Source organism: Coffea eugenioides, chromosome 2 (genome assembly GCF_003713205.1).
Source record: "Coffea eugenioides isolate CCC68of chromosome 2, Ceug_1.0, whole genome shotgun sequence".
Lineage (NCBI taxonomy): Eukaryota > Viridiplantae > Streptophyta > Magnoliopsida > Gentianales > Rubiaceae > Coffea > Coffea eugenioides.
Window position 1 is genome coordinate 38,898,647 of NC_040036.1, and position 23,320 is coordinate 38,921,966.

General features: G+C 31.9%; 2 protein-coding genes across 7 annotated transcripts; one reads left to right on the forward strand and one right to left on the reverse strand.

The window, feature by feature from the left end:
* Positions 1 to 7,126: 7,126 nt before the first annotated feature.
* Positions 7,127 to 21,271, forward strand: LOC113762627 (beta-glucosidase 11-like). Of its 2 annotated transcripts, XM_027306162.1 has the most exons (14): positions 7,127 to 7,417; positions 7,550 to 7,619; positions 7,886 to 7,941; positions 9,903 to 9,978; positions 10,070 to 10,141; positions 10,319 to 10,406; positions 10,534 to 10,789; positions 11,883 to 11,998; positions 12,139 to 12,359; positions 12,623 to 12,651; positions 12,731 to 12,818; positions 13,333 to 13,423; positions 13,731 to 13,986; positions 21,090 to 21,271. In XM_027306162.1, the coding sequence occupies exons 1-13, from the start codon at positions 7,241 to 7,243 to the stop codon at positions 13,978 to 13,980; spliced, it is 1,590 nt and encodes a 529-aa protein (XP_027161963.1). In that variant the 5' UTR covers positions 7,127 to 7,240; the 3' UTR covers positions 13,981 to 13,986; positions 21,090 to 21,271. The 2 variants fall into 2 exon arrangements, with proteins under 2 accessions (XP_027161963.1, XP_027161961.1); XM_027306160.1 differs by lacking the exon at positions 21,090 to 21,271 and having other exon boundaries at positions 13,731 to 14,259.
* On the reverse strand, positions 17,616 to 20,631 carry LOC113762628. Of its 5 annotated transcripts, none has more exons than XR_003467224.1 (6): positions 20,460 to 20,631; positions 18,734 to 18,846; positions 18,309 to 18,522; positions 18,151 to 18,232; positions 17,935 to 18,047; positions 17,616 to 17,843 (listed from the first exon to the last, which is right to left on the reverse strand). XR_003467224.1 is itself a non-coding variant. In XM_027306163.1 (5 exons), the coding sequence occupies exons 1-5, from the start codon at positions 20,478 to 20,480 to the stop codon at positions 18,016 to 18,018; spliced, it is 462 nt and encodes a 153-aa protein (XP_027161964.1). In that variant the 5' UTR covers positions 20,481 to 20,631; the 3' UTR covers positions 17,616 to 18,015. The 5 variants fall into 5 exon arrangements, 2 of the variants coding, with proteins under 2 accessions (XP_027161964.1, XP_027161965.1); XR_003467225.1 differs by having other exon boundaries at positions 18,730 to 18,846; XR_003467226.1 differs by lacking the exon at positions 18,151 to 18,232 and having other exon boundaries at positions 18,730 to 18,846.
* Positions 21,272 to 23,320: the final 2,049 nt, after the last annotated feature.

Sequence of the window (23,320 nt, forward strand, 5' to 3'; positions counted from 1 at the left end):
GACGTGTGGTGTCTGGATGAGAGTTACAATTGGAGCCAATGTCAGTTTATTTGAATAAGTATTCTAAAAGTAGGTTACTACTAATTGATTAAAATAATTTCCAAGAAAAAATAGCTTTGCAAGATAGAGGAGAATGTTAAACCATTGAATTACATTGTGTAATTCCTTTTCGGATCCATTTGAAAATTCAAAAAATTGACTCTGGTCTTGCTATTAATATTCTACATTCTAGAACTATTTATTGGTTTTCGACAAAAACTGCTAGTGGGACTAGATGCTTAATGTCTTCCTCATTATACCAGTGACTGAACAAATCACAACAATTTAGAACACTGCAAACTGTGATCTCTTACTTTGCTATAAGAGTTGATTGCAAGGCTAAAAACTGAAAATTCTGCTAAAATGCCTGTATTTGTTTAATTATATGGTAGATCTTCTCGGATTAGCAGATGGGTCAATCTTCTCAACTTAGACAAACTAATATACTTTGCAACATTAGAAGCTAAAAAAAAAAAAAAAAAGGTAAAGTAAAAGTTTCACTATTTCGTCACCATCATAGTCTCTAGTTTTGATCGGCCAACACAGAAACAAAAACAAACCGGCTTCTTCTTCAAAAAAATAAAAAAAATGTAAAACAAAGACCCATTTGTAAGTTGGTTCATAGGAAAATACGGGCTCTAAGAATAGAGGGGACAATTGCGCTGTAAATACACTGGATGGGGTGTAAATATGAACAGAAAAATCATTCAAAATATCCTTCACATTTTGTAAAATAATTTTTTTCGTCCCTCACTTTTAAAAGTGTTATTTTACGTCCCTTACAAATTTACATTGGTTAAATTTGGTCTCTACTTAGGTTTCCGACTAGTTTTTAGTCGGAATCCACCATGTGTATTGCACGTGATTATTTTATAAGGGCAAAATTATCAAATCAAAATTTACACAATCCGATCCATAGTCTCTCACATTTTATAAAATGAATTTTTTCATCTCTCATATTTTTAAAAAATAAATTTTTTCGTCACTAATATCTCACAAATTGTATTTTTTCGCCTCTCACATTTTACAAAATAAATTTTTTCATCCCTAATTAATCATATGTATGAATAGCTTTCTTTTTTAAACCCACGTATATATCTATGATTTTACCTAAACAATATGAATAGCATGTAATATATCTCTATTTGATTTTACCTGTTTAGGCGAAATCAAATAGATGTATATATGAGTTTAAAAAGAAGTGTTAGATTTTCACTCATATTCATTTTCTTTTACTCAAAAATTGTAAACAAAGAAAACATTTAATCCTAAACATTATTGAGTATTTATATCTAATTAAATTTGGACAGAAAAAATAAACAAAGGAAAAGTATGACAAAAAGAAGTAAGTGTTTAGCACTTTCAAATTTTAAAACAATCACAAGGCAAGTAATTTAATTATTGGTCTTAAAGGTGGCGAGTAGAAACTTTAGATTTAAATTACAATTTGTTAGCATGACTATTGAATTCGAGTTAGGTAACCTTATCATACAACTCAATAAATGAATTATTACCAAAAAAGAAAAGGTCACAAATATTGAATAGGTTCACATGGTGAAATCAAATAGATATATATGTGGGGGGTTTAAAATAAAATTGTTAGTTTTAAACCCACGTATATATCTATTAAATAGCATGTGTATAAATACAGTTAGGTTATTTAGGTGAAATCAAATAAAAATATATTACATGCTATTTGTACTGTTCACGTGAAATCAAATAGATATGTACATGGGTTTAAAAAAATAAACTATTCGAACACATAGTTAATGAAGGATGAAAAATTTTATTTTGTGAAATATGAGGAACAAAATAATTTATTTTATGAAATGTGAAGGACTATAGATTGAATTATGTAAAATTTAATTTAATAATATTGCCCCTGAAAAATGATCATATGTTAGGCATATAGTGGATTTCGATAAAAAAAAAAAAACTAGTCGAAAATCTAGGTAGGGACCAAATTTGATCATGTGAATTTGTAAGGGACGTAAAATTATATTTTAAAAAATGAGAAACGAAAAAATTATTTTATAAAATATGAAAGACGTATTAAATGATTTTTTCAATATGAACCATAGGATTTTTGCTATGAGCCATAGGAAAACACTGTCATTCCTCTATAAATACATTGCTATGGGTAATTTTTTCACCAGAAAAAGAAAAAATCAAAATAACATTTGGAGATAACTACGGGCTCCAAGCCATCTTCTTTCAGCTCCGGACAAAAGCATCAGAAAACTTACCTCATTCACCGAATGATACATGTACCATCAACATAATGGTCTCCGTTTTGCAGCTTTTCGGCGCTTCAAATTTTTGGCAAGAGCTTCCGAGGCCGTAGGATGAAAGAAAATTGCAGACCTGCCCTCCAATTTGTACCTCTTCTTGATGGATGTTGCTGCTCCGCAGATTTGAATGACGGATTTGGGATGGAATTTGGGTTCAATTTGCAGTTCCCAATTTTGTCGTTTCTTAGTCTGATTAAATGAGCTAATATGCAAAGAAAGAAAATAAAGAAGATTCTAACATTATCGTATTACTTTAAAGTTGTCGGTATTAGGATTAGAATTGAGTGATAAACAGAAAAATAAAATGATTTTAAAATAATAAAAATACTTAATTCTTTCTTATTTTTATTTTTTGAAAAAAAATTGACCTCTCTCTCTCTCTCTCTCACTCCCTCTCCCCCCTTTTAATCTTTATATATATTTTTCAATATTAATAAAATTACCAAGGAAAAAGAGATTAATACTTGCCACTCTAAATTTTTTATTATTCAAAGAGGAGAGTATTTTCTTCTAAAATTTATGATTATTTTATCTACAATCCCAATTCTAGTTTCTTGAAGTACTATGTTAATTAACTTTATGATTACTCATCTACAAATTCGATATTAATTTAAAAGTCACCATGTTACATATAAGATTACTTATCTAATTTCTAAATTTAAATTAAAATCTACTTGGTCAATTATGTCATGATTCTAGTTTCTTGAAGTACTGTGTTAATTATGTTTCTAATAAATCATCTATAATTTTGATTCTAATTAAAAAGTTACTATCTATTCAACATATAAAGTTAGAGAGATCGCAGTTAGTGTAAATTTTTTTATGTCATTTTTAAAATTTTTTATTTTATCCTTAAAGAAAAACTAATTTTTGCTTTGACTACTTAATCACATTTTGCCAATATAACTACTGTAACTACTCTAAACAATGGCTGTGTTTTAAATGGGTCTCACCTTCTTACTTTATCGTCAAGTGTATTTGTTTGGATATGTATATTAATTTGAACACAAGATTGTAATTGACATTTGTCTAGATATCGTTGCTTGCTCATCTTAAGGGGCTAACGGCAAATACTAGTATAAATTGGGTTGGGTAGTCAAATGAATAAAGAATGTCCCAAACAGGACAGTAAGAGTCATTATTAATTTATGATATGAATAGAATCAAACGGTTATATAGGATTTTCAAAAAATTATTATTTTACTATTTTATCAAAATTATTAATTTAACTCGTTAACCAAGTCAAAATCAAAAACTTATTATTTAATAGAAGTTATTAACTCATCGAGTACTAATTTATAGAGGTTTTAAAGGTCATTTGTGAAAATTTTAAAGGTCATTTTAAAGATCAGTGTATATAAGATTTACTCTTATAAAAATTAGTTTCTGTAATGGATATTTATGATATGGTAATTTTATATAGTGTTTTGTTATTTGGTACTTGATTTCAATTGGATAATTACTAACATAAATTAAGTTCTTATTTAAAAATAGAAAATAGAAGGGTATGTAACCAACTAATTAACAAAGCCACCCTTGAATAGGGATGTAAGCGAGCCGAGCCATGCGAGTAACTCGGTCAACGACTTGGCTTGAACTCGGTCAAATCGAGTTCGAGCACAGTCTCGAGCCACTCGAATATACTTTCGAGTCGAGTTCGAGTCAGGAATCTGCAGCTTGTGGCTCGACGAGTAGCTAGTTGAGCCGGATATATTTAATTAATATATATAATTTAAATAATATATATGTATTATAATTATGAAATGACCTTTATGGGTATAATTTATACTGAATTTACAAGTGTACATTTTTTAAGTCAAGTCAAAAAGCTTGATTAGACTCGACTTGATAAGGCTTGCATAAAAGTCGAGCCTTATCGAGTCGAGTCTCGAGTTTAAAGGGAGTTCATTGAGTCAAGTCTCGAGTATCGATTATTTGGACTCGGTCAAGCTCGAGCCTAGGTACATATGAGTCGAGTTGCGCTCGAGTATAGCAATACTCGACCTTGACTTGACTCGATTACATCCCTAGTATTTGAGAGAAAATAATTAAATACTCTAAGGATATAAATGAAAGTTTAGAAAATATTAAATGTGTGTTGACACGACACGATAATGCTTCCATCCTTTGACTTTATAATTTATATAGATAGTATAGAAATGGTCAAATCTTTCCTCTGCTAATAATAGATATACTAGTCGCGTGGATGCATCACATGTACAAATTTTCAAATTAAATTCAAATTTAGATTACATGTCATGTATCACATGTTCAAAATTTAAATTGAATTCTAATCTCAGTGAGTTTTGAGTCAGTGGATTCGAATGACTCATTTAAATCTAAATGCATATTAAAACTCAACTATTCATGGGGTTAAGTAAATCCACTAAGTATTTTTAAAATTTGTTAGACACATTTATTGTTACTTTGTTTTCTTTTACTTTTCCCCTTCTCTTTTTTTCTTCTTATTTTGAAAAATAAGAAACCTTTTCAATTGTTGTGTAAATGATTTCTCATGTTAATACACAAATCCATTTTAACTCTTGTAATATTTCATCAACTGAAACTCGCCACAATTACCATTTATATTATGGTACAAATTTTCATTGGGTCTTTTCTTTTTGATTTGGATAAAAAATTTATTTACTAAAATAATATGTCTTTAATTTTTTATTTTAATAAAATATTATTACTTATGTTTAAACAATATACGGGAACCTTTTTTTTTTTTTTTTTTTTCCTTTTTAGATCAGATGGTAGTTCATGTATGATAATTTATCATAAAATGCATAATAGGCAGATAAGGACCATAAAGTTGAGACCCAAGAATTACAGATCTTAGATTCAAATTCCTCTGCCCACCCACTATTTCTTAAATCCTACCTCTTTCCTATTAAATTTTTTTAAATGTACGGACTTAACTCTTACATGCATAAGCAAAATCTAATTTTCATCCAATTTCTAATTAAATATTTATTCATAATACTAACAACTTATTGCTTTCGTCAGTTATTCATATACCGTGTCTTCCTAGTCGAGGGAATCTGGAAATCCTGATGCAATTAATAACTTTTTGGCTTCATGAATTACTTCTCTCATTTCATTTTCCATTTCTCTAAGATTATGTGATTTATATACAAAATGTCATGCGAGAGTAGGATAAACTTACATGTATATATAAGCAAGTGTGTGTGTGTATATACATATGCTGATGATAAGTCAAACAATCCTAAGGCTCTAGAATTTAGAATACAAAGTTTTAATTTAAAGGCGCTATCATTTAAATTCGAAATTTTCAGTTTAGAGTCCGAATTTTCAATCTAAAGGCGTCAACATTTAAAGAAAAAAATTTCGATCTAACCCGCAACTACCAAACTCCAAATTTTCATTTGAGAAGGCGGCAACTAGAGCTGTTAAGTCAATCGAGTAGCTCGAAAGCTCGTTAGAGCTCGGCTCGGTAAGGCTCGAGCTCGAAACATGCTCGTTTAGTTAACGAGCCGAGTAAGCTCGGCTCGTTTGATACTCAAGTGGCTCGTTTGATACTTAAATAGCTCGTTAGAGTTCGTTAATGAAGGGCATATTTATCATTTTAGAAATCAAAATTATAAAAATTAAAAATTATAGGTTTTTATTATGGTTAATTTGCACGAGCTCGAGCTCAAGCTCGTAAAGCTCGACTCGTTTATGATAAACGAGTCAAACTCGAGCCACATGTACATTTAACGAGCCGAGTTCGAACACATTTTAAAGCTTGTTTTCCTAATGAGCTCGAGTCGAGCTCGGCAGCCAAATACTCAGCTCGACTCGGCTCGATTAACAGCTCTAGCGGCAACTACTAGTCCCCCAAAATCTTCTATTGAATATTGCATAGATTGAGAAATAATTGAACTCCATTATTGGATATACATAATCGTTAATTTTGAAAAATTTATTTATAATGGATAAGTACCACCCCGTAACTTGAAATAATAATAAAAAAATTTAAATACTCTTTTGTGTAAAACAAAAGGCATATTGAATAAATTTCCCAAATTGGTGATCAGGAGTGAGTATGGAGGCAATATTTAAAAAATGGTCTCAGACAAGTAAATTTTAATAGGTCAGCGCAGCTCGGGTGAGGAGTGGAGATGAACATACATTTGAACTCGGACAACAACTGGGATCAGCTAGGCAACAGGTGGATTTTGCAATTTGTCTTCCGAGCAAAATGCACTCTTATTTTTTGATTATTATTGGCACATTGTTCTATCCGGTCTCCGGTATCTCTTTTTCATGTTGTCCCTTTGTTTAGCTCCAGTGATGTGTTGTCCTCATTTCCTTTGTTCTTCCCACCATGGACAGATGACTCAGCTTCCACCGCAGATGAAACCACATTGAGATAATGTATTTTGCTTACAAATTACGTGTCAGAAATTTTAAACTTTTGTTGGCAAAGCACTACCTACCCCATCATGCACCCTAAGGGCAGTAAGGGGCACACCGCAGAACAACTATATATTACGTCAGTTTTAGAGATTTAAAATTTGAACTAGCACAAATTGATTTACTTGATAAAAATGAAATAATTTCTTACAAAAAAATCATGTGTAAATTTCTATACATGACATAGAATTTCGAGGCAAATATCTTGACTCATAACGGTGATTAAAGTTAAACCCACCCATACTATTGAGTTGTCATAAAAAAAAAAAAAAAGAGCTTCAAAATTTGCGGCACGTCCAATTTGTTAAATCTCCAAAAATTTAACTATTTAAGTGGGCAGCTGAGCACAGGAACCGTGTTTCCTTGGTGTCCATGCAGATCCGGGAGCTTGTGCAACTAAAATATTTTCCTTCAGTTCTTAGAAACCAGAGAGTTGACAAGGTAACAACTCCTCCATACTAGCTCTGTGGAGTGTAAACTTAGACACCATGTGGAAACAGAAACAGAGGAGTCTTATGGATTCTTCTGCTCCTCTGATTATACTGCTAATGTTGCTAATGCTGTTGCAACTTCTGGCTGTAATGGCAATAGCCAGAGTGGAGAATTTTACAAGATCAGACTTCCCAGTTGACTTTATCTTTGGTGCCGGCAGTTCAGCATTTCAAGTCAGTGGTTTCTCCGTTTCATTTGATTTAATTCCTTCACACCTAGTTCTTTTTCTGGAACAGGATTAGTAGTTATAGTGTATAATGAATAACATGAATACGGTAACATGATAATCATATGCATATGTATAGGTAGAGGGGGCTGCCCGTGAAGATGGAAGGACGCCTAGCATTTGGGATACCTTCGTTTATGCCAATAAGGGTAAGTTTGTCGAAAAATAAATTTTTTGGGTATGACTATTGGGTACCAATAGTCATAGGTTTTAGGTGTTAGCTTTTTTGAAAAAGAAAAAAATTAAGTGTTAAGAGAAATGACTGGGCTTCAAATGGTGAGTTGGACGAAAATTAGGTATACTGAGACGAGTTGGCAGAAGTTAATCAGAAAAACTCAAATTTTGTATTTTTTAAAGTTTATTTATTGTTTTGTTAATTTGTAACTTAGGCTTTAATCACCAATAAAATGTTCAGGGCTTTCTCATGGAGCCTCCGGAGACATAGCTTGTGATCAGTATCACAAATACAAGGTAAACATTTCAGTCATGTTTTAGGCTTTCTGGCCTAGTGGTGGCATTGGAACTTCAATAGCAAATCTAACTTCATCTAATGGTGTTCCTAAATAGCTCTGCTGACAATTAGTGGAAATTATCTCCTAAAATGAATTATGTGAGGTGGAGATTGAAAATATTCTATTGCTGAGAGACACATGGGTGAATTGTGCAGGTGTACATGTTTATAGTTAGTATCTTTACTTGTTTTCTTAGTATCGACTTCCTTTGTTGTGTTAGTTTCTACATTGTCCTGAGCAGTTGGAAAGACCAATGGCTGTGGCATCTGATCCCCCAAATATGAGACTTAGTTGATGATTAGATGTTTGTTAGCCTGCCCATCTTTTGATTTTTTATAGTAGTGGAAAGTAATTGGTCTTCTATGAAATCCGTTTTTCTAATGGTTAATATTTGAGCATAGAAGCTTTAAGTTAAGCTATTTAAACTTTTTAATTGGCAGCAGATTGTTACACTTAAAACCAGAAAAAATGAGATATACTTTTATGCTTCATATACACCAAAATTAATTGCTGATAATATCAGATATTGAATCAAATTCTTATCTCTCTTCTTTCCACCTCTTCCTACCAAAGCTGAACAAAGGAATCTAAAGTAGTTCTCAACTTTGTGACTTGGTTGGTGAACAGTGTCCTTTTATATTCACTATTATCCCAAGCAGATGAAGCATCTGAATGTCAACTTTGTAGTTTGTACGTACAATTACAAATGCAACCTGTTCTCTTTTCTGATAACAATTCTTTTAGGGCATTATATAGTTGTTTTACTAAGAAGCAATGCAACAGTGAGCAGCAGCATAGCTGGACGTTGCTCTATTCAACCAAAGACAAACTCGTTAAGCAAAACAAAACAACCTGCTACCATTATCATCATTATTATCACACTAAATGTTCATGCCTCGGCTATTCGAGAAATTTCTAATTTTGTGATGAATTTTAAAAAAATTCTACAAAAGGGGTGATTTTGGTAATGGATTCCGTTTGGGGGATCTTCGCATTCGTGAAATGCGAGCTCAGTAGAGCTCGCATTTCAGGGATGCGAGGTTAGAATAGAGCTCACATTCGCGAAATGCGAGCTCTACTTATTGAGCTCGCATTCCGCAAATGCGAGCTCTAATTTAATGTTTCTTTGCATGAACTCCTAGTTTGCTGGTTCAGACTTGCGGCTTTGAAACTTTATCTACTTCAGTTGCTGTTTGGTTGTCTTTGTTTGGCCGCAAGTTCTGATCTGCTGAGATTTGTGTTTATAATCAATAACCCTGGTTTCATTTGAAGTGTTCAGTGTTAAGGGGTATTTGGGGTGATAGGTTCACTAGTTTTGTTTGAAGCTTTGCATGATTTTTCTGCATCGAAATTTGCAGAAGCATTGTTGTTGAAGAAAAAACTGTTCTTTGATGCTCGCATGATCCTTTCATCTAATTTGTTTTGTGCTTAAACATAAGGATTTTTGCGGCTAAAAGATGGAAAATGTTTAGAATTTTTATTACTATAGTCTAAGTGTTGACTGTTCAAGTCATTAGTTGCAGTCGGATGAAAGGAAACTACATCAGACACCATAAAGGCTGTGCCGCGAGCCTGCTGCCGAACCATCTTGCATGAAGTATTTTCAATATTTGCATGATTTCCTCCTTGTCTTGGCTCTCAGTGAGCTCGCAAACTAAGAATTCACCCTCGGCTATTCCTGATTCCATCCATATGTATATCGAACATCCTGCAGTATTACCGAATTCTGCCCCGTTAGACTGGTACTTAAATGTATTTGCTGGTTGAAAGGTGTTACATTGTTAGTTACGTGGATCTCAGTAGCCTGCTACTTGAATCTTCTTAATGGTATAAAAATTTTTGTGGATATTAAGTGATAAAATCATTCATTATCTTGTTAACATAAGGATGCAGTTCACTTTAGGAATATATCTGTTTCAGGAAGATGTTCAACACATGGTAGACACAGGTCTGGAGGCTTACAGATTCTCTATTTCCTGGTCAAGACTTATTCCTGGTATGTTGAGTTCTACTGTACTACCTATACAAGACCACTGCACACTTTATTTCTTTCTTCTGATACCTTGTTTTATAATTTCTCTTTTCAGATGGAAGAGGCCGTGTCAACCCCAAAGGTTTAGAATATTATAACAATCTTATTAATGAACTCCTAATGCATGGTAAGCTTATCCTGTACAATGATTAAGCACTTCTAGGGAATCCGCTCATGGATAATGACATCATATTGACAAATCTTTATCTTCCCAAGAACATGGAGATAAACTTCCAAAATGCTGTACAATCTATTCAAATTTCTTTCCATCTTAATGCGACTTTACTGTTGGACCAACGCATAGGAATTCAGCCACATGTCACGCTTTTTCACTTTGATACCCCTCAAGTTCTTGAAGATGAATATGGGGGATGGCTCAGTCGGAAGATAGTGTAAGTATTTAATATTTGTACTTTGATCCATTCACATTTAAGCTTGTTTTATATATGATTTATATTGTAAAGCATAGATGCTTATTTATGGTATCAGATCTAAACACTTATTTGTTTATTATTTCAGGAACGACTTTACCGCCTATGCTGATGTGTGCTTCAAGGAATTTGGAGACAGGGTTCTGTATTGGACTACCATAAATGAGGGTAATGTATTTGCCATGGGTGGTTATGATAATGGAATCTCACCCCCAGGGCGCTGCTCTTTTCCATTTGGACTGAACTGCTCCAAGGGTAATTCCATAACTGAGCCATATATTGCTGGTCACAACATGTTGCTGGCACATTCATCTGCTGTGAAGCTATACTACAAAAAGCATAAGGTATTACTATAATATCCTATTTCATAATTTTTTTCACATAAACAGCAATCAGTATCTTGAAAGCTCTACAACTGCGATTGAAATATGATTTTTGTCACATTGATCCTAATGGACTATCGTTTTCGATAAACTCATAGTCCATGTCCAACCATATACATCTCTGCATGTACAGAGGTGGCACTGTGATTAATAAGTAATCATAGATGGAAACTATTATTAGTTAGTGGTGTTAACTGGAAAATACTAGAGATGAATTTACAGAGTAGGTTAATCTTCCGATTCACTTTTATAGAGATAGGGATGGAAATGTGGTGGATCTTGTCCAGAACACTGTGTTATCCCAACCTTGTTAAGCTACTACATTATTGATACTCTGTAGCATTGTGAATTTAAATTAATGCTAACCAGTGATGCACCTGGAATGCGCTCTTGTACTTTAAGTGTCACAGTTTCATTATCACTTAGACAAGCATCTTTTACGTAAGCGTATTTTTGCCACTTATTGTATATACTTGTGGCTTTAAGTGTCCAAGCAGATATTTAGATGCTTGTCTACTTGCTAATTGGAGTCATTCAGCTATGTGCTGGCTCTGGTGTAGTCATTTACATTGAAAGAATTCTGTCCTTAAACTCATCTGTCACCTCTTCGATTTTAATCAAGGAAATCACAATTTACTCTGAGGTAAATTATCAACATTCTGTCAGTTTACATTTGTCTCATAGGGAAAAAAAAAACGATTGGTTGCAAGTGCTCCTGGGACTTGGTTTAGCTGGAAGAATAGAAAAATAGCTTGGAATAGAGACCAAATACGCTTCAGATCACCTGTCGGGATTGGAAAATGGGCAGCTTAATAGGTCTGAAAATGGAAAGGCAATTCAGTAATAAAGCACCTTCTGCCACTCCCACTAATGTGTGTAGTATCATGCAGTTTGATCATTGAGTTCCCACCTTGCATCTGCCAAGGAAGAATAAGACAATAGGACATTGATGCTTTTGTTTAGAATTCTTTTAAGTGGTTTTTTTTTTATCTTCATATTTGGGAACATATCAGGTGAAGTAAGTCAATTAACAGATGTTGAACCTCTATATCAGGCGACTCAACATGGTTTTGTGGGACTAAACATCTATGCTCCTTGGTTTTCTCCATATTCTAATGCTACAGAAGATATAATTGCAACTCAAAGAGCCATTGATTTTTACATTGGTTGGTGAGTAGACAATCTTTGGTAGATAAGTGCTTTAATTATGCATTTCATCATTTCTTGTTAGCAGCAAGATGCTTTCTGCATTTTTCTGCTTTAAGTAAAATATGAGCTTGCTTTATCGTATACCCACAATTTGACTGCAGGTTTCTCCATCCAATGGTGTTTGGAGACTATCCTGACATCATAAAGAAGAATGCTGGCACAAAGATTCCAGCGCTAACTCCACGTGAATCTAGGCTACTTAAGGGCTCATTCGACTTTATAGGGCTGAACCATTATTTAACACTCTACGTCAAGGACAGTCCTAGCAGCCTTAATGTGAATATCAGGGACATAGTTGCTGATATGGGATTAAGCACTCTGGGTATGTGTCGCACATGTGCTGTGAGCTTGCATTGTACTTATTCCTTGCTGGATTTGATTTTGCTGAGTGAATCAACTGATCAAATCCTTTTGCAAAGCCTTGTTTATTAGTTCTATGAGAACTAGTTTACAACCTTGGATTCATCTGAGAATTCTTAGTGCTTCTCCTTCTTTCAAAAATCTATATCTCTATGTTGACTTTTGTTTCCCTATAGATATTGTGATTAAATTTACTTATTACTGTGTCTTTTTGTTTTTCTTCAGTTGAGCCAGAAGATGCACCAGATAATCAGGTTGGGATTAACAGTTTTACTTCAAGATATCCTGCTCTTCATTTCGGTCCTGTGTTAATTACCATCCGGTTTGGCACAGAATGATGATACATCATCCAGTCTATCCGGAATTCTGGAGTATCTCAGGAATGTATATGCCAATTTGCCTACTTATATCCATGAAAATGGTTCTTTCTATCTCTCTCTCTCTCTCTCTCTCTCTCTCACGCATATCTGCCTTTGCTTGGATGCATTAACCTGCATCTTCTCTAGTCATTTTCCAAATGTTTCTGTACTAGTGACCTGATTCTGACAAATGCGTACCTCCGCTAGACATGATTGGTACTACATCTGTTTTTTCACCAAAAAAGAGAAATGAAGTGATCACTTAACCTGCGAACCTAATTATACCACCACTAAAAATATATTACTTGAGAATTATCATTTCCTTTTGGATTTGTTCCTCTTCGTGGATATATATGCATGGTTTTAGCTCTCTAAGTTTCTAGCATTAAGTTTAGGGTGCTCTTGTACTTTGTGCAACTTTTTTGGCCGGCTGAGCTCTGCCACAAATGCATTCTCATCTGATGAATTTATAATCAGCAGATGTTTGCAACTATCTAGCTTATTTCTCTTGCTCTTTTCTTGTTCAATATGATTGCAAATAGTTTCAGATTCTCGTGGCTTGACTGTTTTTGACAGGTAAAGGAACTGAGCGCAATGGAACACTAAACGACACATCAAGGGTGAAATATATGTATTCATATATCAGGACCTTGCTTGATGCTATAAAGTAAGCCTGTGCAACATTGAATTAGGGTCACTTCAACTGTGTGTTGACTGCTATTTGTATGAGCTAAATTTTACATATTCCCCATGTTTTGAGATTTCAATTTCTTCATTAACTATTTCACAAATTATTCTGCCAAAAATTGGTCATCGAAGCCATGCAGCAAGGAATGTTCTGCTCAACTTTTTAGACTAAATGCATAAGGTTACTGTATCACTGAAATTATTTCTGAAATGACTTTTCTCACCATTTTAAATGTCGACTTTTCTGACCTCCTCTTTTTTTTTTTGAATCTTGAAATGTTGGGAAGAAATGGATCAAATACAAAAGGGTACTTCCTCTGGTCTTTGCTAGATGGTTTCGAGCCAATAGGCGGCTATACAACCAGCTTCGGCCTGTACTACGTTGATTTGGACGACAAGCAATTGAAAAGATACCCAAAGCTCTCAGCACACTGGTACTCCAATTTCCTCAAGGGAAGAACCATCAAGCCTGATGAGATAAATGAAGTTGTAAATGAAATCTTTGTCTCTTCGACATCGAAAGCCTCTGATCAGTGATGACTAGTAAAATCCTTGCATCATTTCTTCTTTTTCTGATTCTTACTTGCACGACTTCGTCTTCCCACGCCTCCGTCTTCCCACGCCTCATTGTCTTTGATCATTTTGCGCTTATGGGGTTCTCTGTTCAAGTTATGCACAATGTATTTAGTAACTGTGCACGAACTGCACCAAAGGGTAGTGCTAGGATCTGTTTTAAGTATGCCAGTAAATTCTATATGGATTGGATCATTTATTTTGAAGCAGCTTTATATGACAAGGGTTTCAGTTGCACTAAAACATGACAGGAACAGGAAAAGTCTGAAGTAACGAGCGTTATGATAACGAAACTGTTTTTACCTGATATAACAGGTAAAAACACTTTTAGCGACCATTTGATTACCTGTTATACTGGTCATCTAAATAAAATAGTACCTAAAAATATGGTTAGTAAGTTTTACATTAAAAATAGTAAGTTAACTCAAGAAATTAGTAACTTTTATGTCTCAAAAAGTAAATTTGAAGAAATATGGAACTTGCTTTTTTTTTGAAGTAGATAACTACTCTATATCTAAAACTTACTTTTTGGAGAGTAAGTTTAGTTCAAATAATAGTAAGTTTTTATAGACTAATAGTAAATATTGTTGATAGAATAGTAAATTTGGGTTAATCATCAAAACTTACTAGTTTATGGCATAAATTTACTATTTTACTTAAAGAAACTTATACGGAACAAGTATTAGGAAGTTTATTTGAAATAATGCTAAGATTTTTTATTAATAATTGAAACTTAGTATTATAGTTAGTAATTACTCGTAATGTAAATGTATGATACACAATTGTACGTATCATTTATAAATGTTATATGTTTTAAGCATTTTAAATAAACTATGAAAACTTTTTTTTTGCATATGACCTTATAAAATATGTAAGAATAATTTGTCATATTATAAATTTTGAATTATTTTTGAATTTGTAAAAGGTTAAAAAGTTTGGATGACAGTAAAAAAAAATCTTTTGAGTTATATATAGAATTGCACTTATCTATACATCACAATTTCCATATATGGACACCGATGAATATAATAAAATGGTACGCAATTTTCATATATTAATGCCTATGAATTTAATAAAATGGTAAAATCTTAATAAATTTATTTTCTGGGTCACAAGTATAAAAATTAAAGTTGTATTAACATAGAATAATCTTTGAAAATTATAGTAAAATTACCCATATGTTAAGTTTTGTGACTTTCAAACATACTTTGTATCATTTACATTATGGATTTGTATCCATATGTTTTCTATCAAACTCTTTTTTTATTGGCAAATGGTAAGTAAATTATTATAAAAGGGCATTTTATAATAATCATAATTTTTAATAGATGAATTTTATGTAAACTGTTAAAATTATGAATTCACAAACGACTAAATCTGACTACTTTATGACACATATTAGTCTAAATGACTAAAAAATTACTGTAATCATGTACACGTTGATTGTTGAATTGAAATTTCTTTTATTACTAGTACAAGTTCTTCTAATCAAAGAAAAATAAAATCAAATATCTTTTCCTTTTGTATGCAATAGTTATGCTTAATAGAAAATTATTAAACCATTTTTACAGTACATAATTTCTCCTAAAATTTGTAACATTTACCATGACCTCTAACCTTGACATTGTTATTTAATTTACCTTCTAAATTTAATTTAATTTTCTTATATTAATTGTTATACTAAATTTATAATTTTTGTTATTATATTATTTCTCATTTTGTTTAGGCTTTTACTCTTATTATTTCTTGTGTCTCAGATATAAATTTATTAAAACTTTATCATCTTATTATATTCATAGGTGTTAATTTATAAAAATTTTGATATATAAACAAGTAATATTCTATATATAACTAGGAAGATTTGTTGTTATTATTATCCAAACTTTCAAACTTTTCAAAAATTGAAAATAATTTAAAACTTATAATACGACAAAATTTTATTACATATTTTACGAGATTATGTGAAAAGTCAAACTTTTTTCCATAGTATTTTAAAATATGTAAATAAATTTTTTTAAATGTTAACTATAATCTTGTATTATACAGGTATATTATGAGTACTTACTAACTAAGGTACTAAAAATTAATCATTAATAAAACATCTTATCGTTATTTCAAATAAATTCCCTAACACTAGTTTGAAATATGTTTTAAAGTAAAATAGTACATGTGTCTCATAAATCAGTAAATTTTGATTATTAATCAATTTTACCATGTTATCAGTAAGAATTACTATTTATGTATTAAAACTTACTATTACATGAATTAAACTTACACTATAAAAAGTAAGTTTGGGATATAAAGTAGTAATTTATTTATTTAAAAAGTAAGTTTAATATTTATTCCAATTTACATTTTGAAGTATAAAAGTTACTAATTTATTACTGTTAACTTGCTATTTTAGATGGAAAACTTACTTTCTTATTTTTAAGTGTTATCCTATTTAGGTGGATAGGCCTATCAAATAATCAAATGGCCGCTAAAAGTAAATAAAAAATAAATCGAAAATGGTCATATAAGTGTTATCCTATTTATGTTTCAAAAAGTAAATCGAAATAAAAATGAAAGTTACTTTTTTTAAAAATTAAATTACTACTCTACATTCGAAACTTAGTTTTGTGGGGAGTAAGTTTAGTTCAAGTAATAGTAAGTTTTTATAGATTAATAGTAAATCTTGTTGAAAGAATAATAATTTGGTTAATCATCAAAACTTACTAGTTTGTGGCATAAATTTACTATATTACTTAAAGAAACTTATATGAAACAAGTATTAAGAAGTTTATTTAAACTAGTGCTAAGATTTTTTTATTAATGGTTGAAACTTAATATTATAGTTAGTAGTTGTTGGTAACATAAATGTATAATAATGATTGTATGTTTCATTCATAAATGTTTTGCGTTTTAAGCATTTTAATAAATGTATGCATCATTTATAAATGTTATGTGTTTTAATAAATTTATTTTCTAGGTCACAAGTATAAAAGGTAAAGTGATCGTATCTAATGTAGCGTAATCTTTTAAAATTATAGTAAATTTACCCATATATTAAGTTTCGTGAGTTTCAAATATATTTCGTATCATTCACAATATGGATTTACATGCACATTTTTTATGAAACTTGCTTTTAATTGGCAAATAGTATGTAAATTATTATAAAATGTCATTTTATGATAATCATAATTTTTATAGGTGAATGGAATAGGTGCAAGATCTTGATACTGTACTACAACACAAATTTGGGGATAAGTACAAGTTTCAGGCATCGTCATTTGAATTTGACGAATCTCCTAACATTCCTAAACAACCGAATGGGTAACTTTCATTAATGACGTTTTAAAGCCTAAAAAACCGTGTGCTGAGTATTGTATAACATGAGTATTTGAGTTGCTTTTCGAGTTCTGCTCATCAAGTAAGCCAGTCCAATTTGAAGTAAACAGCAAAATCTACATGCACAAGACATTTGATATGAAATTGGTATTTCAAAATAGGAGAAAACGGCTCATTTTGAGCATCAGAATGAATCTAACTTTTAATAATTGATACTTACGCATCAAAATTAAGCTGGCAGGACACTAGATATAGCTATCTAAACATGACAAGATTACATGGCCAAGAACTGAATTTAGAGCACAAAGACTTTGGCTTCAGAAATCTGAAGCAATCAAAAGGCTAGTAACTTGATTTGAGAATTTGATCACCAGCATCAAGGGCTCTGATATCACTATCAAAAGCTTCAGTTTGGATTGACATTTCTGGTTTACAAACCCAAGAGCACTTGGATGCTAACAATATCTGAAATTTGATCACCAAACTTTTTTCCAAGCAAGCTGAAATTATTCACATTAAAACAAGTAAACACCAGAAATTGCAAACTAAGGAGATTATGTTCAGATTTACAATCAAAACGCATTAAACTACCTTCGAAGAAACTTAAATCATCCTAAAAGCTTTGAGCAAAGACGTGCAAAAACATTTGTACTCTCTCAAGAATAAAATTCCTTAATGGTCTTGGCTGAAATCTGGTTCATTCACTACAAAACCATCACAAGATTTGTATTAAAAAAAGGCCACAACAACACATAATCATAGCAAATAAATAACATAAAACTTAGGCGTGAAGAAGGAAAAATGTACCTGAATACTTTTCATCTCCTAACAAGCTAGTGTTTTGTACATGACTTTGGATTAATGAAGGATTGCATGCCCACATTAATGCCTATACAAATGCAAATAGAGCACCATTATATTTCATGCCTTCACACAAAAATAAATAAAAGCAAGCTATACATTACCTGACCAGGAGGAATGATCTGAAACCAATTACTATCCATTAATTCCTTATTGCATCCATGCTGTGAATCTGATTGCAATAGGCCATCGGATGATCCTATCAGATTCAAATTTACATTCTCAACATTATTGGGTGCCCCAACATGATCATAATTGTGAGTTTCATATGCATCTGTGCACACTTTAGTACATTTTCGTCTATCATGTCCAAATGACCTGCGGGAAAAAAATTGCCAAGCACAATCCATAAACAATAAGATTGAATTTATAAAGGCGTATATGAAGTGTACATATATAACTAACATTTTTGGCCTTCTAACATAAAGCCAATGAGTGGATGAAATTTAGCATTGCTCATTCATATCTGGTTTTGCAAAGCTATTCTAACCGTAGAATAAGTCAATTTTAAGAGTAGGTGATTACTTGCAATTTTTGCATCGTCTTCGCTTTCGCTTGTGAGTGGACTGTTTTGCCTTTTGTCCCTTTGTAGCAACAACAATTGGACCAAGAGAAAGTATGGACCAAAGTGGAAACCTTTGCCTGGGAATTCAATCGTATCGTTGGAATTGAGAACTAAATAAGAAGAAGACAGATGACTTTAAAGAGATAGGTGATACCCGAAAGTGTTTCAGGAACCCAAAACCGTTTTCAGCAACCCAAAATCATTTTTAGAAACCCGGTGATTTTTTCACTTAAATATGTAAATTTTTTACTTTTAGTATTAGTAAGTTTAGTTTAAACATAAGTAAATTTTGTCAAATAATAAGTAAATTAAATTACTCAAAGTGTAAATTTCTATTTCTGACTAAAACTTATCTTTCAGGCATATACTTACTAGTTTGAATTAAAAACTTACTTATCTTCTCGACTTGGCAACCCGTTTCTTTTCTAGGTATTTTATGATTAGAACTCCATTCTCTCTATATTACAAACCATCATCAAACTAATTGAAAACCTCAATTCTCATATAAACCATTCATCTGAATTTTGTTCCAATCAACCCATTCAACAGATTTATGTTCCAGTCTAATCGTTATGATATAGCAATGGCATTAACAAGCTATTTTGACTCTCCCGGTAAGGGTTTACGTATTAGTAATTTTTTAGGAGGAAGATGAGTTATTCACATGTCCAAAATATCGAAACAACCAGCATAATCTAATCCTTAGTTCAATGAAAGTCACAAATTTGCGGGTAGGTAGATTAGATTATGTTGAATGCCTTTGGCTCTTTACAATGAAATTCAAAATTTTTTCTCATGACAGAGCAAAGACGGTGATATAATTGATTGTGTCTATATGTATCAACAACCAGCATTTGACAATCCTTTGCTCAAAGACCACTGGATTCCGCAGGTTTGCCCCATGCAACACCATTCAAAAGAAAAATAAACAAAAAAATGCAAAAATATGAAGTATGTATAACACCATAATTGATTGATGGTCGGAAACTGTTCTATGAATTTTCTCTCCTTTCCTGACTGAAGAAGAGGGAAGATGTGATTCTACAAAATCTACATGTATCATAGGATGGTAATAAGAATTGCTTCTGCAACACAGATTTACAAGAGTAATAATGGCCAAATTTCCGTGGCATTGCAGACGTTACAATGGAGTAAAAAATTCAAGAGGCTGATAATAAATTTCCATAGAAACAACAGATTCGCAACAATGATTCTAGATCAGTTCAGTTCAATAACATATGCTCCATCAAGCGTATCAACTTAGAATTCCAAAACGGGAGAAACCTCTCTTGCCTGAAGAATTCAAGTTATAAAGCTCATGTTGAGTTACTAATATATTAGTAATTCTCACCCGCACAGAGTAGCAATCACAACATACAAATTTCTCTTTGACATTTCACCAAACATCTTATATGCATTCACAAATTAATCACATTTAACTTAAACGCCTGGTCTCAAGTCCTTTCCTAGATGTTTCACATGGCTATTAAACATATTTTACCCGTAGACAATCAAAACTACAACCATTTCCTAGATGTTTCAACGGACATTTTCGGCCCCAAAATTGCAATAAAATCTTCAAATTCTCAGCCTTGATTTCCCAAGAAAATCTTGACAAACAAAACAAATGAAATATAAATAAATTACAGCAATATAATCAAACGATTTCAAGAGAACATGATGATCTAACCTCGTCACTGCTATTTTTCATATGCTCTTTGGCTGGCTACCACCGTCGCTAACCCTTTTGTTGTGTTTGCATATGGCAGCACTCAAACCCAACCGAACGATGAGAAAGGATAGAAGCAAAGTGTGAACTAAAGATGAAAATTTTGAAGTGAGAAGATTTATTCAATTGTAACAAAGAGAAAGTGTGGATCAAAGTGGAAACCTTTGCTTGGGAATTCAATCGTATCATTGGAACTGGGAACTGAATAAGAAGAAGGTAGATAACTTTAAAGAGAAAGGTGATACCCAAAACCGTTTTCAGGAACCCAAAACCGTTTTTTTACTTAAATATGTACATTTTTTACTTTCAGTATTGGTAAGTTTAATTTAAACATAAGTAAATTTTGTCAAATAATAAGTAAATTAAATTACTCAAAGTGTAAATTTCTATTTCTGACTAAATCTTATCTTTCAGGCATATACTTACTAGTTTTAATTAAAAACTTACTAAAGTTAATATTAATTATTTTAATATAATATTTAAAAAGTCACTAAAAGATTTGATCTGTCACTAAAGGTAATAGAAACCTATAATAGCAGGTTTCCCTAATATCGTTACCATAACTATAGGCACTGTAGCACTGTCCGACAGGAACATGCAAATTTGTACAACTCAAACTGAGAGCCTGAAAGGCTATGGTATATGGGTCAATTGTCCTACCCAGCATACAGTACTGTCAACTAACTGGAAACCCTTCTCATTCGACAGAGGCCTACTAAGTGATTGGTATTAATTGGTATTGGAAATACACAATTTCCCTGGATTGTCTTGGATTTCTCTTTTGCTGGAACAGATCGCCTTTCGTTTTAGGCAGCTTAACTGATCAAGAACACTAATTTTACTGATCAGGAATTCAAATTCAAGATCCTCAACTACATGTTTACATTTAAGAATAGAGCAACTCACGCACCCGAAAAGAAGATAACTTCATTGAACTTTGATTTGTATTTCCACTATACTGATACACATAAAGCTTACCTCAAGTCAATTATTGTTTACAATGTTTGCCCTGCCAAAGTTTTGGCCCCAGCTTGAAACATCTCCCAAATATCATAAAAATCTTCATTAGCCTGATTATGGTAATCTGGTAAGACATATGGCTTGCAATAAAACCATCGATACAAGCAGCTTCTCTATCTCGAGCATTCGAAATTCAATTACGTATTTACGTTGCCAAGGAATAGTGTTGGTGGTACTATTGTGAATGCAATCATGTACCAGCAAACAAGTCGCAGAGAAAGGAAATTGGGAAAACGACCATCTTGGTGCGTATTTTTAGGGTTTTGGCAAATGTGGTCTGTTATCAATAAATTTTACCAATTTAATCCCTCATTCTTGCCAATCTAGAACTCAAAACAGAAAATTTAAAAAATTCTTATGGAATTGGTTACGTGTAGGGCATGTGGGCCTTTAAAAATGACCAACTTAAGTTGTATTTGATAATTCAATTCAACATTTAAACTTAATTAATTTAAATCTAAACATGTTCAAATGTATTTGAGAATGAAAATTAGAACATGTGAATTAATTAAGTGGCCCTAAAATTTTTAGACAAAACTTGTTCCAAAAAATAAGTGATAAATTATTCACTTTTTAATTGATGTGATATACATTTAAATGTATCAAATTTAGTATTTAACAATTCAGTAACTTAATAGGATAATACTGTAGTGACTCATCGTCACCACACTTTTGAATATTTTAATGATAAAATACTAGAAGCATTGGTTATAAACGGTCCTCGCAGTCTAAACTAGTACTTTAAGCGATCATTTTGTTACAGTTATTCAGGTTTCCAAGTCCCAGAAAAAGTAAGGTAAGGAGATAGTAATAAATTTGACCATAAAATTGGTAAATTTAGCCCTAAAAACAGTAGGCTTTAATATCTTATGAGAATTACATCTTCACTGCAAAAAGTTACCATTTTTGCAATGAAAGTTACAAATTCTTTCACTAATTTTACCAAAAAAAGGTGTCACATGTCCTCTTAAACCATCTCCGCTTATTAAAAAAAACAGATTACTGTCGAGTCCCACCATTTCCCCACTCCTAAGAAAGTAATAAGATCTAGAATTAGATGCTCTAGTTGAAAACATGGGATATTCCCATGAAAAGTTTTTATAATGTAAAATGGTCATCTTGTTTATTCTTGGTGGTATTATTGATGAACTCATATAATTTGGTATGTAAATTGGAGAATCAATTAATTTTTGTTATAACAATGACAAGGTTTGTCATTAAAGTACTAAGTTCTACCAAAATAAGAAAAAAAATAAAGGTGCCAAGATGCTCTTACACTTGATGTTGTTTGAACCCAACTCTTGAGATTTTTTTTTCACTATTTTTGTTTTTCCCAAGTGCCTTTCCAAAATTCCTTTCCAAAATTCCAAATGTTTGAAAATTTATCCAACTTTTGGTTAATGCATAGAATATTAAATCTCTGAACTAGATTTAATATTCCAAAACAATTGTTTATATGGTATACTTGTTAAGATAGGTTTAAGTATTAATATTTTGGTAAGAGTAAAATTAATTTAGGAAAGTTTCCAAATGCGGAGGACAATAAAAGTGAGTTTGTATATTCATATGATAAATTAATGAACTAAGTTTCTGATTTTGTAAATCAATGAAAATTGTATCCATTTTAGCTATTAAGTTCCATTTGCAAGAATAACTTAAAAAGAAACTATCCAAAACTACTAGTAAACTAGTAACTTTTCCAACAATTTTAAAATTGAGAGAGTCTAAAAGAATTATCACAATACTTTCTTCTCCAACTTAAAAAGAATACATATCCCCAACAAAGCACCATGACAGTAGTC

Excerpts from the sequence above, each read along its gene's own strand:
- LOC113762628 (XM_027306163.1), bottom strand. The coding sequence starts at position 20,480 with ATGAAAAATAGCAGTGACGAG. Across the intron at positions 18,523-18,733 it reads GCGAAGACGATGCAAAAATT|GTCATTTGGACATGATAGAC; the intron begins GCAAGTAATCAC and ends TTTTTCCCGCAG. Across the intron at positions 18,233-18,308 it reads AGATCATTCCTCCTGGTCAG|GCATTAATGTGGGCATGCAA; the intron begins GTAATGTATAGC and ends GCATTTGTATAG.
- LOC113762627 (XM_027306162.1), top strand. The coding sequence starts at position 7,241 with ATGTGGAAACAGAAACAGAGGAGTCTTATGGATTCTTCTGCTCCTCTG. Across the intron at positions 10,142-10,318 it reads TAATGAACTCCTAATGCATG|GAATTCAGCCACATGTCACG; the intron begins GTAAGCTTATCC and ends ACCAACGCATAG. Across the intron at positions 13,424-13,730 it reads ACCTTGCTTGATGCTATAAA|AAATGGATCAAATACAAAAG; the intron begins GTAAGCCTGTGC and ends AATGTTGGGAAG.